The sequence below is a fragment of the Cynocephalus volans genome, chromosome 18 (assembly GCF_027409185.1).
Source record: "Cynocephalus volans isolate mCynVol1 chromosome 18, mCynVol1.pri, whole genome shotgun sequence".
In the NCBI taxonomy this organism is placed as follows: domain Eukaryota; kingdom Metazoa; phylum Chordata; class Mammalia; order Dermoptera; family Cynocephalidae; genus Cynocephalus; species Cynocephalus volans.
The window spans coordinates 13,938,883-13,956,567 of NC_084477.1; the positions used below are offsets into that span (position 1 = coordinate 13,938,883).

General features: G+C 39.9%; 1 protein-coding gene across 1 annotated transcript in view; it reads left to right on the forward strand.

The window, feature by feature from the left end:
* The window catches only part of LYST (lysosomal trafficking regulator), a 147,240-nt gene extending 130,927 nt beyond the window's left edge, over positions 1-16,313 (forward strand). Inside the window, exons 47-51 of the mRNA XM_063082698.1 lie at positions 8,318-8,457; positions 8,743-8,840; positions 13,967-14,123; positions 14,530-14,601; positions 15,600-16,313. Of these exons, the coding sequence (XP_062938768.1) occupies positions 8,318-8,457; positions 8,743-8,840; positions 13,967-14,123; positions 14,530-14,601; positions 15,600-15,738 (606 nt within the window). The 3' untranslated portion in view covers positions 15,739-16,313. The remainder of the gene's footprint in view (positions 1-8,317; positions 8,458-8,742; positions 8,841-13,966; positions 14,124-14,529; positions 14,602-15,599) is intronic.
* The last annotated feature ends 1,372 nt before the right edge of the window (positions 16,314-17,685 follow it).

Here is a 17,685-nt window from a genome sequence, read left to right on the forward strand (position 1 = left end):
AGAACAGTGATTACCAGGGGAAGTAAATAGGGAGATGTAGGTCAGAGGACACAGAGTAGCAAATATGTGGGATGAACAAGTCAAAAGATCTAAGTACAACATGAAGACTATAGTTAATAGTCGTGCACAGTCATCGCTTGGTATCCATGGGGGATTGGGTCCAGGTCCCCACACAGATACCCTCATTCACGATTCATGGATGCTCAAATCCCTGATATAAAATGACGTAGGATTTGCATACAACTACACACATCCTCCCATGTAGTTTAAATCATCTCTAGGGTACTTATAGTACCTAATACAATGTAAATGCTATGTAAATAGTTGTTACACCATATTGATTTTTTATTTGTATTATTTTTTATTGGTTTTTTTTTTCCCCAAATATTTTTGATACGCAGTTGGTTGAAAATCTGAGCTACAGAACCCACAGGTATGAAAGGCCGACTGTATTATGTTCAGGATTTTTGCTAAATGAATAGATTATAGCTTCTCTTGCCACAAGGGGAAAAATGGGCAACTGTGGGATAATGGATGTATTAATCTGTTCCACTATAGTGACCATTTTACTATACATACAAGGGTACTTCAAAAACTTCATGGAAAAATAGCTTTAAAAGATAATGCAAATCTTTCCATGAACTTTTTGTATGACCCTTGCATGAATATTGTAACATCATATTATATACCTTATATATACACAATAAAATTTATTTTTTAAAAAACTTGAAATCTTAGTAGCCCTAGTGTTAACATTCCCATATTGTCTGGGTAAATCCAATGACAGTAAGATACAGGAAGTCATGATTTCTACCACATACTGGAAGAAATTTTTTTTTTTTTTAGCCATTTACTGAACTTCCAGGACTTAAGAGTTAAGTCATAAAACAGTCTAGTGAAGAAAAGAAGACACATTATATAATGCTGCTTTTAATTTACTGTCCATCTGTGGTGCACTTGACCAGAAGTGGCAAGTTTAGGGTGATAATTGAATAATCACCATTCTTTTTTGTTTTTTATTTTTTATTGAATCATAATTGATTATACATATTTTGGGGATTCAATGTTGACACATGTTGATCAAATCAATGTTACTAGTATGTATATTGTTACAAATCATACTTATTTATGCCCCTTGTCCAATCTTTCCCCATCCCCTTCTCACTCCCCCCCTCCCACCACTGATAACCCTAGATTTCTTCTCTCCCTCTGAAAGAGTAATGGTTACTCTGTTGATTTGTTGCCTACATGATCTGTCCAGTGCTGAAAGGTGTGTTCAGGTCCCCCAATATTATGGTAGAGCAGATTCTTCTGTCACTCTAGAATGGACTTTGTGGGGAGAGACATCCTATTCTTTTCTTTGGTCTCTGCTGGTGACTCTCCTTGTGTCAACGCACAAAAGTGGCTGGTGGACCATCTGTGTGCTGGTTGTGATGTCTAGCCACTTACACGGCAGCCATGGTTACTGTGGTGGCTGTGGTGGGCCACCTACATAGAAGTGGTTTTTGGCATGCTCCTTGGTGCTGGTGATGTGCCTGGTTGTGGGCAGGTTGGGGAGGCGGGCCCAGACCCTGCTTCCAGACCCTGCTTCCAGACCCCAGGCCCCCGACCAGGGCCCCAAGATGCTGGCAGTGTGCCTGGGCTGGAACTAATTTTCTGTCCTTTGCTTACTTCTAGCACGGGGGAATTTCCTTTGGGAACCGGTACTTGAGCTGTGTTGTTGAGCTAAATTGCTGCTTTGCTGCTTTTTCCCCAGGGAAGACTTTTCTCGCAGCTCAGGGTTTAATGGTTGACCTCATAGGTACTTCCGGCTTTCCAGAGACCAGATGCACCTGAGTTGTGTAGAAACTCTGATCTGGGCCTGAGTCTTTTCATCAAACTGCACCCCATGCAATTCTGCATTCCCGACCGATCTCCTCTGAGTGGTCCTGCACTGATTGGGACGTGGATCAGCTGTCCTTGCTGTGTCCCAGTGTTCTCCCAGTAGGCCCGTCTCTGCCACCACCCGTGCTCCAAACACTTCCCATGGGATGGGCCCTGCGCCGGTCCCTTGCGATGACTCACCAGCTTCTGAATATCTCCCTTTTTCAGCTGTTCTGGCTCCTCGCTCCTGCGTGGGCCCACAGGAGCCCTATTATTGGTCTTGCTGGCGTAGGGGCCACCGAGGCCCTCTTCTCCCCGTTGCCTCCAAGCAACTCCATCCGAAGGGCACAGCTGCAGCTTCTGCCGGCTCCTGCTCCATGCACTTTGCAGTTCCAGCCTTAAAGTGGCCGCAGCTCAAAACGCTCCGAGCAGTTTTGTCTTTGTCTTATCGAGGCTTTTCCCCCTTTATGAACTCTTTAGGTCTCTCTTCCTCTTCCTCCGAGCTCCAGTGGCCCCAGTTTGGCTGTTGCTACATTTTTATAGTTGTAAATTGGTTGATGTGTGGGAGAGAGTGACACTGGGGACAATCTATTCTGCCATCTTGACCAGAACTTGCCAGTAATCACCATTCTAATATAGAATTTTCTCTGTGCTTTTTTTCCATTTTAATTTTCTCCATTATATTATGAAATATATTTTGCTGGGTGAAATGTGTGTTCCTAGCGTAGGGTAACTCCCAGGTTCTTCTTACTTTCCTATCTAAGCTTATTACTTTTTAAACCTCGTCAAGGTTCTTTGCCAAGATCCCTGCAGTATAAATGTGACCAAAATATTGTTTCTGTCTCCTAGCCTAAGGAACCATTAAAATAATTTAAGCAGGAATCATATGATCCTATCAGCATTTTAGGGAGACCACAGTTAGAGCCTGCAAGGAGAGACACTTCCAGGGATATGAGATTGGCAGCCAGGACACCAGTGGGAAGGCCAATGCAGTGGTCCTGGTAGGATGCGGTGAAGGACAGGCCACATGCAGACCACTGCAGGACAGTGGAGTGTGCGCTCGCAAAACCTCCCACACAGCTTAGAGAAGCACAGAAGAGGGACCAGCCGGATGTCAGGGAGCCTGAAAAGTTACACTTGAGCCAGATCTTAAAGGATCATTTTACTAAATGGAGAGAAGAGGAAAGAACATTTCAGCAGAGGAAACAGTTTACACAACAGACTGGAGTCAGAGGTGTGGTCATTTGGGGGATGGCAATTGTTCTGTATGTAATTTAGCATATAACGTGTTGCAGGGATGGCAAGAGCAGGGCAGAAGTAGATCGAGGCCAGTGGTAAGTTCTTACGGGCCATGATAAAGAGAATACGAAGGTATCTAAGCAGAGAAGTGTCATAACTTTTCAAATGTCTCCTTTTTTCTCCCTTTTACTCCCAAAGGCTTAAAATGGATGTTAATTTTATAACGTCTCTAATATTCATGACTGCCGTTGCCTTTAATCTTCTGAGTTCGCCCTTCTGTTTCCTTTCTTCTACAAATTTATTCTAAACCTTGCTGCTAGGGAAGTTGTCTGCTTATGTCTCAGATCATTTTGCACCATGACATAGACACCTTTTTTAAAACTGGCTTCATCTTTTTGCTTTTTCTTTCCTTTTTTTCACCCCCGACACTGTGAACAGCCTTGTTCTTAGTTTTCCTTACTTCTGCATTTTTAATTGTGCACTAACACAGCATGCAGTACAGGTTAAGAACAAAAAGAAAAGATTAAGCTGTCAGGATAGGCGTAACTGTGCACAGAATAGCTTTGGATATGGCAGAGGGAAGGTGTAGCTATTATAATTTAAATATAGCAAGACGTATGCATCTGAAGTCTGAAGTCATGGTAGACTTATGTTTGTGTCTTCTACATGTAGACTTGTATTGAGGCTAATGTTCCTTTCGTTTCCTCAGTTATATGTTTGCCTGAAAGCAGATTTCTCAGCTCGTTTGTAGTTTTCTCTTCCACTTAAGTATTAGGTAATCAAGTCAGGAGATTAACCATGTCAAAAACAAATGCAGGTTAGCTGTGTTGCTTTATCACTGTTTTGGGGCGAGGTTACTTGGGTTTTCGTAGACTTTGTTGCTGTTATTGCTTTTCCCAGGGACCATCTCGCTATCTGGCATCCCTAAAGCTTCAGTTGTGACCCTGTGCCTGTGGTCAGCAGGAGGCACCTCGTGCTCACTGCTTTCTGTTCTAGAGCTTTCCCAGCCCACCACCTGCCATGGTTTTAAAAGCATCCATGATCTCCTTTAGGGTGATTTTAACACAGACAAGATAAGCCTTCCACGAGCCATGTAGGATGTGGCCAAAATCGTTGTTTGAAAATATTTTCAAGATGGCCTTATAAAATACCTTTCTTAGCTATTAATGGATATCTAACTTTGAGCACTGTAAGAGTTTATAAATTATCACCTACCACCACTGTGGGGCCCTTCGTTGTGTCAACCCCATAGCTGTTGTTCATGTCATGAAGTAAAAGATGGAAAACAGGTCAATAAATATGTACTCTTATGTTTCTTCTGACACGTGTTTTACAAAAATGAGTGGGAGTGACAGTAGCTGGGAGTAAAATGGCCTAAAACTTCAGGAAACTATTGGTCCTAGGAGCCCAAACTTGTAACTTGTCAACTAGAACACTGATCTCATTTTAGTTTTGATGTTGAGGCAACTCAATCTGTACTCAAGAAATCGGAGATTTGCTTGGTTTAAAATAAGCCACTGAAGAAAAACAAAGTAGATATGAGAAAAAAGTAAATAGAACTTCTGGAAGTGAAATAATAAAAATAGTAGCCAGTATTTATTGAATGCTTACTTTGCACCAGGCATTCTTCTGAGCTCCTTACGAGTTCGCCTGCCCTCAGTCTTCACAGCAATCCTGCGATGCTGAGATGCAGAGTTAATCCCTCTTGTCACTTGCCCAGGGTGTCCCAACTGGTTCACTGTAATGGCCAGTTAGAAAGCAGATGGCAGAATTGATGGCCTGGAAGGCAGATCTGAAAAAAATTCCACAGACGGTAACACAGCGACATGAGAAAAGAGGAGGAAAGCAGAGGTCTGGGACACAAAGGAGAAGGTCCAAGTGGGCACTCGTTACCCGAGAGCGCAGGAGGAAGCAGGGCTAGAAGAGATGTCTCCCAGAACTGAACGTGGATTTTGCAATAAGGAACCACAATAATTCCCCAGCAGGAAGTATTAAAATGAGTCACACCTGTCTCTTCCAGCAGTCCCCGCGCCCACCGCCGCCAGTTCGGCCCTCACATCCTGCCCGGATTGCGGCGGTGGCCTTGCCACTGCTGTGCTGGCCTCCGGTCCCATGCCCAGCGGTGCTTCCACGTACAGGCTCTCTGGTGGCCTTCCTGACATGCCGCTGGGCCTGTCACTCCTGCTCCTCCTTGCCTGGGTGATGGACTGTGTGTTGCTAGGCATCCTCCCCACCCCCACCCCCCATCTGCCTCTCCACCACTTCTTCCTGCTGCCCAAGTCCCACCCCCATCGTGTTAGTAGTGCCACTTTCTGCTTGTCTCCTTTCCTTTACACATGCTGCTTTCTTAGCCAGGAGTGCCCTTAGACAATCCTTCAGTTTGTCTGAATAAGTTCTGCCAGTTTTTCAAACCTTAGCTCATATGTCACCTCCCCAGGGAATCCTTTATCTGTGGGTTGCTGAGGTTCTCTGTGAAAATCCTCTTTAGGAGCTTTCACTCATTATTACCACAGAGCTCCTGGAGGGACAGAGCTGCCTCTTTTATCTCTGGGTGCCCAGCTCCTCGTTCCCTGACAAGCAGGCACATGGTGGTAGGTTGTCAGCAATGTTTGTTGGATGGACGAGTGAATGGATTGCATTCCAGGCTGCCTCTCTCTGTAACATGCAGATCACTTGTTTGCCCTTATTAACGAGATCTATGACCATGGCCACCAAAGAAATTCTGGGAGGAAATTTCTGTTTTAAAAAAGTCATTCAGAATAACTCTTCCCTGAAACAGCTAAGACTGGATAAAATATGTATAAATATGTATTTATATTTTAATATATATTGATAAAATATATTTTTTATCCAGTCTTTGGTGTGTGTGTGTGTGTGTGTGTGTGTGTGTGTGTGTGTGTGTGTGTGTGTGTGTGTGTGTGTGTGTGTGTGTGTGTGTGTGTGTGTGTGTGTGTGTGTGTGTGTGTGTGTGTGTGTGTGTGTGTGTGTGTGTGTGTGTGTGTGTGTGTGTGTGTGTGTGTGTGTAGATTTTTTTTTTAAGTCTTAAAAGCATCAAAGATTCTGACAGGCTAGTAAGACACTACCAAGCCATAGAGGTAACTAAGCAGGAAGGGAGCTTTAGCCTTGAGGACATTTGTTAATCCTGTGACACTGACACTGTCCTTGGACAGCCTCTTGTGGGAGAAACAGAAAAGAACACCCAGGGACTGAGCAAGCTGGGGAGTCCCAAGGAGGCCGTCCTCCAAAAGGCTGACTCTCAAAGCACTGTGCTCTCACAGTTAGGGTGCGTTGGATCGGAACAATTCTCCCTTGGAGTTATAGCCTGGGTTGGAATTCCTGGCTTGTCCAGGATCCTCAAGACTTGACTTTGTGTTAAGGTACCCTAGACCGGTCTGCTGGTCCACGTCATTTGGCAGAAACAAGGAAGGTACTTGCATTCTATTCCACAAGTAGAGCAATTCCTATAAATAAGTTTTTTTTAATGTCATATCAAATACACAAAGCCAGGCACCCATGAAAATTACAGTTAAGGAAATGAATATATGAAAAGTTAAAACTTGGTTACAATCGAAGAAATGTAATTTAATGCAACCTTGATTGCCATTTAAAACTTAGGAAATTTTTGGAGATTTAGAATGGGGGCGGATCACAAACTCAAATGCTGCAGAGCTCAAGCAGAAAAGGAAGGGGCTCAGGCCCTTTTGGGCAGGGAATTCCTCAGTCCGAGATACCCCAAAGCAGGGTCTGAAAGCGTTCTGGGTACAACTCCCTGGCCCTGTGGGGAGGGTCACAGTCAGAGAGTCCCCCAGGGACTGAGACACAGATTCTTGCCCTTGTGAAAAGCTGATCTGGTCACCATGACTGTGTTCAGTCGGAGATCACATGACCTAGCTGAACAGGTAACTGTCACACAGGTCAAGCCAGTTGTTCAAGGAAGAATGTGAGCCTGGTATTGCCTGGTCTTTTGTGTAAAATATGTACTTTTATGAGAATAAAACACAAGAGTGGACTATGCAGCGGTTAAGGTAGATAAGCTACACCTAATGACAGGTATATTTCAGCAACAGTGGTGAACAAAAAGGCAAGATGCAGAAGATACCTAAAGAATAATACATTATATATAAAGTTCATAAACTTGAAAAACAGTATGATATGTTGTTTATGGTTACAGTCACAGTTGGTGGAAATGTATTACGGTAACAGATGGTAGAAGTATAAAACTTACATGGGACATAAATACAGAATTTAGGGTAGCAGTAACTTCTGACAAGTGAGAGGAAATAGAATGTAAAACTATACAAACTATGTGTAATGAATTGATTCTTTATTTAAAAAGTGAACTGGTAATATAAAAAGTCAGATTTGTTTAACTGAATATCAGCAGATAGCTCTTTATTATACTTATTCTTTCTACTTTTCTATATCTTTGAAGGGGAAATACTGAAATGTTTCATGGTAGTGACTAGTCTAATGAAGAAAACAGGAGTCAAATGCTGTGTGGACACCTGGCCAATGTGGACCTCAGAGCATTAGTTTGCAACCTTTGGTTTAAAAAGTCAACCCATAACTGTTGACAAGTAACAGTGGCATTCGTGGCTGACACTGTTGGTATCCTCTTGAACTGGTGCAACATCTTTGAAAAGTACACTGTCAAGAACTATAAAATTATTAATATTCACTGATCTATTAGTAGGATTCTGAAAATTTATTCTAAAGACATAATTCAGAGGAAGAACAAAACTTTGGTACATGAAGAATTTATGGCATTATCTGTAATTTGAAAAAACTGGAAACAATTTTAATTGTCTAACAATGAAGGATGCTCAAGTGAGTTATGGCATACTAACTGTACAGAATATTATAACAGCGTTAAAAGTCATTTTGAAGACAATATCAAAACTGAAAAATGCTTGTGGGAGAATGTGTAAAATACAAAAGAGAAAATTATTTGTATGGCAATATTACAACAATAATAATACATGTGTATTTGAACAAAAATTGGGCAAGAATACACAAAATTGAAAAGCATGTAAGCTGATGAAATTATGAGCAATTTAAAAATTTTTTAATTCTTTTTAAAAAAGTTGGGCTGGATAGGATTGAAAAATATGTTTAAGAAGAATGTTTGAATCACTTTGGTTATTTTATTTTTGAGGTAATATACTGGGATACATTTGTTGTGTTTTTTATCTTGTACTTAATTTTTAAATTTCAGCCATCAGAGATAGAAATGGAGACTCAGATACATCTCTACGGGCACACAGAAGAGATAACCAGCTTATTTGTTTGCAAACCATACAGTATAATGATAAGTGTGAGCAGAGATGGAACCTGCATCATATGGGATTTAAACAGGTACAGAAGGTCTCCGACTCAGACATGGTTATTTTCAGTTTTCCAGTTCTTACTGAATGAAAGATAAACTAAAATAATATCTTTACACAATAATAATTTGAAGCATGAAACACATGCATAAGAATAATAAGATTACCTTTATAACCTTAATGAAATCAAAACATCATATAGGAAAACATGTATGCCTTATGAATAATACGTCTATATACTGAGGAAAAGAACTGTATAAATAAGCAAATGTAATTGTGTTTAATGATCATAAAATTCATGTCTTTTGTCTTTCAGGTTGTGCTACGTACAAAGTCTGGCGGGACACAAGAGCCCTGTCACGGCCGTCTCTGCCAGTGAAACAACAGGTGACATTGCTACCGTGTGTGATTCAGGTGAGCTCGCCCTAGACCAGAGCACAGGGCAGGCTGGTCACCTTCTGGGTTGGAGCTGTTGGGCTTCCTGTCCTCTGGTGTCCCCAGCTAAATCTGAGCATTTTGGTAATAGCATGTACAGTTCTCACTCTGTATCCACGTGGAGTGGTTTCAGGACCTCCTGCAAATACCAAAATCCATGGAAGCTCATGTCCCCTATATCAAATGGTGTAGAATTTGCATATAACCTATACACATCATCCCCTATGCTCTAAATCACCTCTAGACTACGTATAACACCTAATACAAGTGCTATGTAAATAGTTGTTGTACTATAATATTTTTATTTGTATTCTTTTTTTTGTTGTTATTCTTTTTCTAATATTTCCAATCCACGCTTGGTGGAATCCACTGACATAGACCCCGCTGATAACAGAGGGCCAGTGGTATGTGTGTTAAAATACAGTAAGGTCCAAGACTGAGTCGTCGATTTAGGCATCAATTTACACAGAAGTTAATACTGTCACAATTTAACTATTTTCCTGATATACATAAAATTTCATTTGAGCACATGTAAGTTAAGCAAATTATTGTTACATAATTATCTGGATTTTTTTGGTTTTTGTTTTTCTATCTTTTTTTGCTGCTTAATTTTGTTGGCTTTCTCCTATCAAAGAGTAAAATTTCAAGAAGTTGAGTTCAGAGATCTAATTGTTTTTTATCAGTGATTGACAAGCAACCCATCTATGAAACAGATGAGCTGAGCAGCAGAGGTGGGCTGCGCAGACAGAGAAGGCTGAAGAAAGCAGGAACAAGGAACAAAAAGCAGACAGGTCGTTTCAGAGTTACTTTCCTTATCTTGCTGGCGCAGGTTGACTGGGCCCCTTATAATTGGTAGCTGTGAATCTTCTGTTTTTTTTGAAAACTGGCCCATTTCCAAGTTCACTTTGATTACATGCCACCTAGCATGAGTGACTCTACTCCTGTTTGGTGTGGTCTGTTGGGGCCTAGAGCAGGAGCTCAGTCCAAACCAGCGGCCTCCTATAAATTTTTTAACACTCCTGACTTAATGAAAAGCATCAGCAGATAACCAACTTTGAATATATGTCTTCCAATTCCTGAGAGAGAACAGCAGTGTAAAATCATAAATGGAAGAATAATTTGTCTTAAAAATGACATGACAAAGATGTGTTTTTTGTTTTTTCATGTATACACATTTTTTAAAAAACGATGCTTCCAGTAAGAAAGAGCAGTTGGAAAAATCATGAGTTTTCTTTTTGCATTTCTATTTTTAAGGATCTTAAAATTGAAAGGATCCTTTGAGAAACTCTTTGCTTCTCTCCATCCATTCAGTATTGACTGTCTTTGACACATCTGGAGTGGGTGGTCTTCTACCCTTTGCTTGCATTTTTTATACTGTTTGGTTTTTTCTGACACCCAACCAGTTCTCCAGTTCTTTGACACCAACTAGCTATCCAACAATGCAGTTCAATTCTGACACTACTTGAAGTTAGCAAACGTGGGGATTACCATGAGCACCCCTCCAGGTTCAATAATTCACTAGAACAACTCACAGAACTCAGTAAAACACTAACTCACCACTATAGTTTATAATGAGGGATAGAAATGAACAGCCAGTTGCAGAGGTCCATAGGGTGAGTTCTGGAAGGGTCTCTAGCTCAGGGACGTTTGTCCTTGTGGAGTCAGAGCTGCGGCATTGGAGTGCATCACCATCTGGCACGTGCATATGTGTTCACCAACCCAGAAGTGCTGCTAACCTTGTTGTTTCGGGACTTTACGGAGGTTTTAGTCATTGGCCTTTGGTGGGCCCCAATCCTCTCCATGGAGGTAGGCCTGACAGTAGGTGGTAGAGTTTGAAAGTTGGTTTTTCTGGTGACCAGCCCCCATCCTGAAGCTGTCTGGAGCCTAGAGTCATGTCATTAGCATACAAAAGAGTAGATTCCAAGGGTCTTCTGTGCCAGGAACCAGGGACAAAAGCCAAATACTTATTTTTTGTTATACCACAGATATTTCCTGGGGTTTTCTTGTTACTGTTTTTACAAAACATTCATCATTCTTGTATTCAAGAAAAGTGACATTGTCAGTCATGATCAAAGATTTGATATTTGAAATATTTTTGCCAGTATTAGCCCCAAGTCATAAAACGATGTCATGAAAGCATTTTATTTCCTAATGATCATAACTAAGAGGAAAGATCTTGCCTAAGCAGGTGACTTTGGAAATATAGGTGTGAGCATTGTCCTTCACTGATTTGTGCGTTAGCAGCTTTCAATGTGTCACTTCACGAAATGATTATTTATAGCAAGTTCTCTAGTTTCTTGTTCTGGCAGGGTTTGGAAGTTAGGACTGATCCTGAAGGAGCTGAATTTTGTAAAGGTAATTACTTGCCCGCTGCCAGTAGTGATTTATATATGTGATGTTGTATCAGCTCGACATATGGGGACTAGGAACAAAATTACTTCTGCTACAATTACCACTCACCAGTGGGGGGTATTCAGGTGTCCTTGGGTAGTATGCAGTATAATAGAGTAATGGATAGAACTTTTTTCCAATTTGAACAAAGTGGCCTTCTCAACTTTTTTAAGGACTCTTGATACATTTATAAAAGAAGTCATAAAGAGCATTTGGTATATAGAAAACATTTTAAAAATTACTTTTTAAAAAAGGGAGGCTGAAGTTATGTCTAATGACCCAGACTCAAGTTCATCCTCTTCTTTTCTTATAGGCCAAGAAGGGAAGGAAAAATCCTGACCCTTTAGTGGGTGCCATCCACGTAACCATAACATCAAAACCAAACATAAATAAACATATATTCGTATATGTATGTACATATATACGTATTGTGTGTGTGCGCACGCATATGTGTATGTGTGCCCGTATAAAATCTTCTCAAAAGTTACATGGGCAAGATCATTTCTCCTGATCATAATTCTTCAGTTCTAATTATGGGACGTGGTTTTTATAGTGATAGGAAGTGGAGTTATAAAACCATGAAAATGTAGTAGTAGATGATTTCTGTATTTCTTCTTAACCATTCTACCACTGGATCAAAATAAATGCCTTTGGGCTACAAGACAGCCCTGGCCTGGGCCTCGGTTGCCAGTGGCGCTGTGGAGCTCGTGTGATATTCTAGGCTTCGGGACAGGGTGGGTCTCCACGTTATTTTAATTTCCTTGACTGTGTATAGGAAGAACAGAGATGTTTTTCAGGAATGCCCAAATTTCTGACTTTGATGTGTAAATTATACATGAAAGCAACTTGGTATTAGGTAGAGGTGTTGAATTTTTATAATTATGGTCTCAGGCAGATGACTGGTTATTTGGTTTTGTGGTAGCCCAAGATGCTGGATGAGCTGCTAGGATAATTCTTTGGCTCTTAAGTTTCATACCATACTTCAGAGTCCAGGCCCACACTTAGATTTTTTATTTTGAAGGTTTAAGCCATGCAGTAGCTATGGGTAACAGTGACAAATCCTTCCACTGTCTTTTACCGATATGTATCCAGTGACTTAAGTAAGCCTTCTAACCTTACTAGCATTTATCTGGTTATTTTATCTTTTTAAAAAAATCTTTTATCAGATTTTAAAATCAAAAGAAAAGTGAAGTGTAGCCTACTCATGGAAAAGATGATTTCATTGTCTACATTTCTTTAACATACCAAATCTCCTGCATCTTGATGCTATGTTTGAATAATATCTCCTAATCAATTTTCTATAGTGGGAGGTCTTAGTAGAACACCAGGCGCGCACGCGCGTGTGTGGTGTCAAAATATACCTATGTAAAATATGCCATTTCAACCATTATTTAAGTATGCAATTCAGTGGCATTAATTACATTAACAAGGTTGTGCAACCATTACCACTGTTTCAAAAACTCTTCCATCACCCAAACAGAAACTCTGTAACCTTTAAACAATAACTTCCCATTTCTCCTTCCCCATCCCCAACCCCTGGTAACCTCTGTTGTACTTTCTATTTCTATGAATTTTTGTGTGTTCTAGCTATTTTATACAAATGGATTCATACAACATTTGTTTTCTTGTGTCTGGCTTATTTCACTTTGCATCATGTTTTCAGGATTCATCCATGTTGTAGCGTGCGTTAGAACTTCTTTCTTTTTTATGGCTGAATAATATTCCTTTGTGTATGTACCACATTTCATATATCCATTCATCTGTTGACAGACATGTGGGTCGTTTCCCCCTTTAGGCTATTGTGAATAATGCTGCAGCACACCAGGCATTTTGGTCTGTGATGTGTGGTCTTCGGCATATCTTTAAATAAAGAAGCATTGCCAATATTAGTTTCTTTGCTATAAAATATGAACTCTTTTCATCATCTTTATAAAGGAGAGAAATAAATTCTCTACTTTTCTGTTAGTCCTAATGAAAAGATAAAATTCAGTGCAGTGAGACTATACCATCCAAACTTTCCTGCGCCTCCTAACCTCTCTCCTTATCAGTATGAAAACGTTTCCCCAAAGAAGGCCGGACACATCATCCTGAGGCCCCAGTTTACAGAGCAGGCAGGCAGTTACTGCCCCACTGCCCCCCAGAAAATGAATAAAGTTGGTTACTCTGTAGTCTTTGAAGAGAAAAAATTAGTATAATAACGTGTTGACGTATAAGATTCAATCACAGACATTCTGAAGAATATGTTTTCTCCTTTTTATAAGAATTAGTTTTTTAACTCAGGTTATTTTTCATACTTTTTTTTCCTCCTCAAAAATAACATAAGTCACTTCTTATACATGGTTTCACAGAGTATTTTCTTCTCTTTGTGGAGATTGTTTAGCTTTCCAGGTACTTTCAAACATAATTCAGATTTGACAGTGCTGAAATACTGTAATTACAGAAAGGTTCGTGATTAATTTACCTTGTTGCTCTACACTGTAGATTGCTTTTTAAAATTTTCCCCCCACTTGTCGGTGTCTCTAGATAAATAGGCAAATTCTGTGTGACTTACAGTGTAGTCACTTCATTTATACAGGCTTCAGTCACAGGCTGCCTCTAAACTCTAGCATTAAACAAACAAGCTTGGCTCTGAGGGCGCCCCTCTGGGACCCCAGTGTGGGTGGGCTCTGAGATGCCCACAACTGCTTACCTGTGGGATGATTTGGGTGTTCTAGCTGGTGGAGGCAGTGATCTCAGACTCTGGACGGTGAACGGGGACCTCGTTGGACATGTCCACTGCAGGGAGATCATTTGTTCCGTGGCTTTCTCCAACCAGCCTGAGGGAGTATCCATCAATGTAATTGCTGGGGGATTAGAAAATGGAATTGTAAGGTAAGGGGAGTTTGGATTCTCTTTTTTTGCTTTCATTCATAAGGACACAGCAGTTTCAGAAATTAGTTTTTAATATCTAGGCAAATATTTAATATTTAGAGATTTCAAGTCACCTTTGCATATAGGTTCTTTGGTTATTCCTGTTTTATTTCTAAATAATAAAGACAGCTTTAGTGCAGCTTTGAAATTTTATGTTAACTATAAAAGATTAACAGTATAAACATTTACAAAGTAAAAATTACCTTGTTCCCACACCCACCCCCTGCAAACTTCCCAGAGGAAACTACTGTTCATTGTTTTATTGTATTTTCTTCCAGGTGACTTTTAACAAATAAACAAATATATAGGTTTTTTGGAAGGGTAGTTGTGGTTTGCATGAGTTAGATGATGACTTTTTCCCCTGTAGGTTATGGAGCACGTGGGACTTAAAGCCCGTGAGAGAAATTACATTTCCCAAATCAAATAAGCCTATCGTAAGGTAAGATCTTTATTCTTCATAATGTAATTTGTATTGTATTTTTGTTAGCAAGGTACTGAAGCACCCAGACCTAAAGAAGTGTGTGATTGAAGTCAGGATAGAAAGACAACCATTAATCATACAGCAGGTTGTCCCTGGCCAAGCAGTAAGAGGGACCACACTCCTTGTCTTCATGGAGCTTAAAATCTGAGTCAGCAGCTCCAAGTCTAACGGAAAGACACACCAGTAGTGTGCCCAGGGAAGGCCTCTGGAATTACAGAAATTGGTTTTTCCCTTCCTTATTTGAAACGACTACGATGGTGATTGATAGCTGCAGGAGTGTGCTTGACACGATGGGTAAACAACCTGTTAGCCTTTGCCTAGTTAACTAATTTGACTTTAAAAACTCAATTAGACATAAAGTGACTCAAATTCTACTATATTAAAATAAATTGATTTTCAATGAACTAAATTTAAAGTTTAATGAACGTAAATTATTTATTGTTACATTCTTTACGCTTTTTCGGAGAAATAAACTCTGTAAAATAATTATTATTTATTTCTATAAGGAGAAAATATAGTACTGTTATATTTTTTAAAGGTTCCTTTACCCAAGTATTTGTTGTTTAGGTAATAAATAAATAAGAAGGTGGGGGCTGGCTGGTTAGTTCAGTTGGTTAGAGCACAGCCTTAACCTCACACTTGCCAGCTGCCTAAATTAAATAAAATAAATAAACAAACAAATAAATGAGAAGGAAAAGGCAGATATGCAGAGCAAAAACAGAACGTACCTGATTCTGTTCTATATCACCTAGTTAGAATGAGCGTCACAGACTCCTCAGCAGTGACTGTGTCAGAATTATAGTCAGAACCAATGCGTCGTAGGCAATCATTCAGTAGTTTGTCTCTCTGCTCCAGTGAAGACATCTGAACTTCTTTATATTGACTTCTCTATGATGACCAATATGTTAATACAACTTTAAGAAATATTATGTACAAATGAGACTTTTTTTTTACAGCCTTACATTTTCTTGTGATGGCCACCACTTGTACACAGCGAACACTGATGGGACTGTGATTGCCTGGTGTCGGAAGGACCAGCAGCGCTTGAAACAGCCCATGTTCTATTCCTTCCTCAGCAGCTATGCCGCCGGATGAGTGTGAGACAACTGCACGTTCTTCAAACACTTTAAGTCCAGGCTACATTTGTTGACTTCACCAGTTTTTGGAGGTTGAACCCAAAGAAATGGATAAGTGAACAAACCATCCAAATAATGTTAAAAATCTGTTCATCTGAAGCCTCACAAGATCCTGAGAGGAAAGTTCTGCTCTAACTTAGAGATGATGTGGAAGATTATGTCAGTATGCGCTAACCAACAAGTGTGAAGTCTTGCATGGTAAAATAAAAATCATACTCGTGGTTGGCCGGTTGGCGCAGTTGGTTAGAGCACGGTGTTATAATGCCAAGGTCAAGGGTTCAGATCTCATACCAGCCAGATGCCAAAAAAAAGAAAGAAAAACTTAAATTCCAAAAGTTTTTCCCCACAAAGATAATCTAAAGAAAAGAATAGGGTCTCCCCTTTTTCTGTTATTCAAAAAGGGCCAGTAGAATTTAAATTGGTTAGCTAGTTGTATATATAAAATGCTGTAAAAATTATATTTAAAAAAGTTTCTGCTCTGAGATACCCCACACCCACCCTCCCCCCCAAAAAAAGAAAGAAAAAAAAAGAATTTTCAGGACTCAATAACTGCTTTCTTTGAAAAGCAAATTATTCAGTAGGTGCCTCTGCACCAAACATTTTATGGAATATCTGAATACTAAAACTACTAATGAATCTCAACTTCAGGCAGTTTTTGCCAGTTGCCTTTTTAGCTCAAAGGAGAACCAGAATTTTTTGATAGCCACAAACAAGAATACAGGTATCTTTGATTTCAGACACATTCAAGTTTACCTAATATCCACAACACTAGATATGGGATATTCTTAGTTGAGTTACTAAGGTTTAAATACATGATAAATCTTTTAATATCTTCCATTTACAGTGCATTGAATCTTTATCAATTTGCAATAGAAAGCTCCACTGTGCGAGAAGTTTGCATAGGTATTAATACACCCAGGAGCTGGCCAGTTAGCTCACTTGGTTAGAGCATGGTGCAGGAGGCACAAAGGTCCATGGATCAATCCCTGTACTGGCCAGCTGCCCTTCCACAAAAAAAAAAAAACAGCCTAGAGAAGGCATTTAATCTAATCTGCAGGAAGAGTTTTCCTCCACAAAACAGAATCATAAAAAGAGACAACTTACTTTGTTTGAAGCAGGAGGCAGAACAATTCTTTTAAGAAACCGTTTGCACTCTGTTTCTACTAACCTATGCCACCTGATAACTCTAGGAACAATACAGAAATCTAAGTGTACTCCACAGGAAACTAACACACCAGAAAGACAGAATTCCTAAAGATCTTGGAACGGTCTGTCATTACCACAATATTACGGCAATGTTTTTACGTGGGGTGCTGCTTTGTTGGCTTTGAAACACTGTAAAATAAGCTCAGTGATATGTTACCATGGGACAAAATACGTGTTCATGCCTGAGAATAACTTGCACATTTGCTATGGAAATTTAATTCATACGGTGTTTACAGAACTACTTTTGTAACTTCCAGACTTTCTAAAACATTCTGCTTAAAAACTATATAAAATACATTTCCAAAATCTCTGCTGTCGAGATAGGTACAAGAGAAAGCAAGAGGCCACGTGTGCTTTTAACCTTAGACTGCACACGCACGTAAGGACACTCCACAGGCTGCACTGAGGTCCCGGTTTGCACAGGCCAGGGGTTAATTCTGAGGTCCACATAGGTGCAGAGATGAGATTATTCCTCCTCACATTGAAGTGATTTGCTTTGTTTTAAAAAAATGCAGCTACTGTCTAGCTTCCAGTTGTTTACTGAGAACCTTCAATTAGTCCCCTCTTAGAATAGGGTTGCTACTAGTCTTTTTTTTTAAGGCCGAATTTCATCATTTATCAAGAGAAAATATGCAAAACAACTGGTCTTGTTAAGAGTGCAATATTATATTTTTATGTAAAAATAACGAATTTGGGGGGA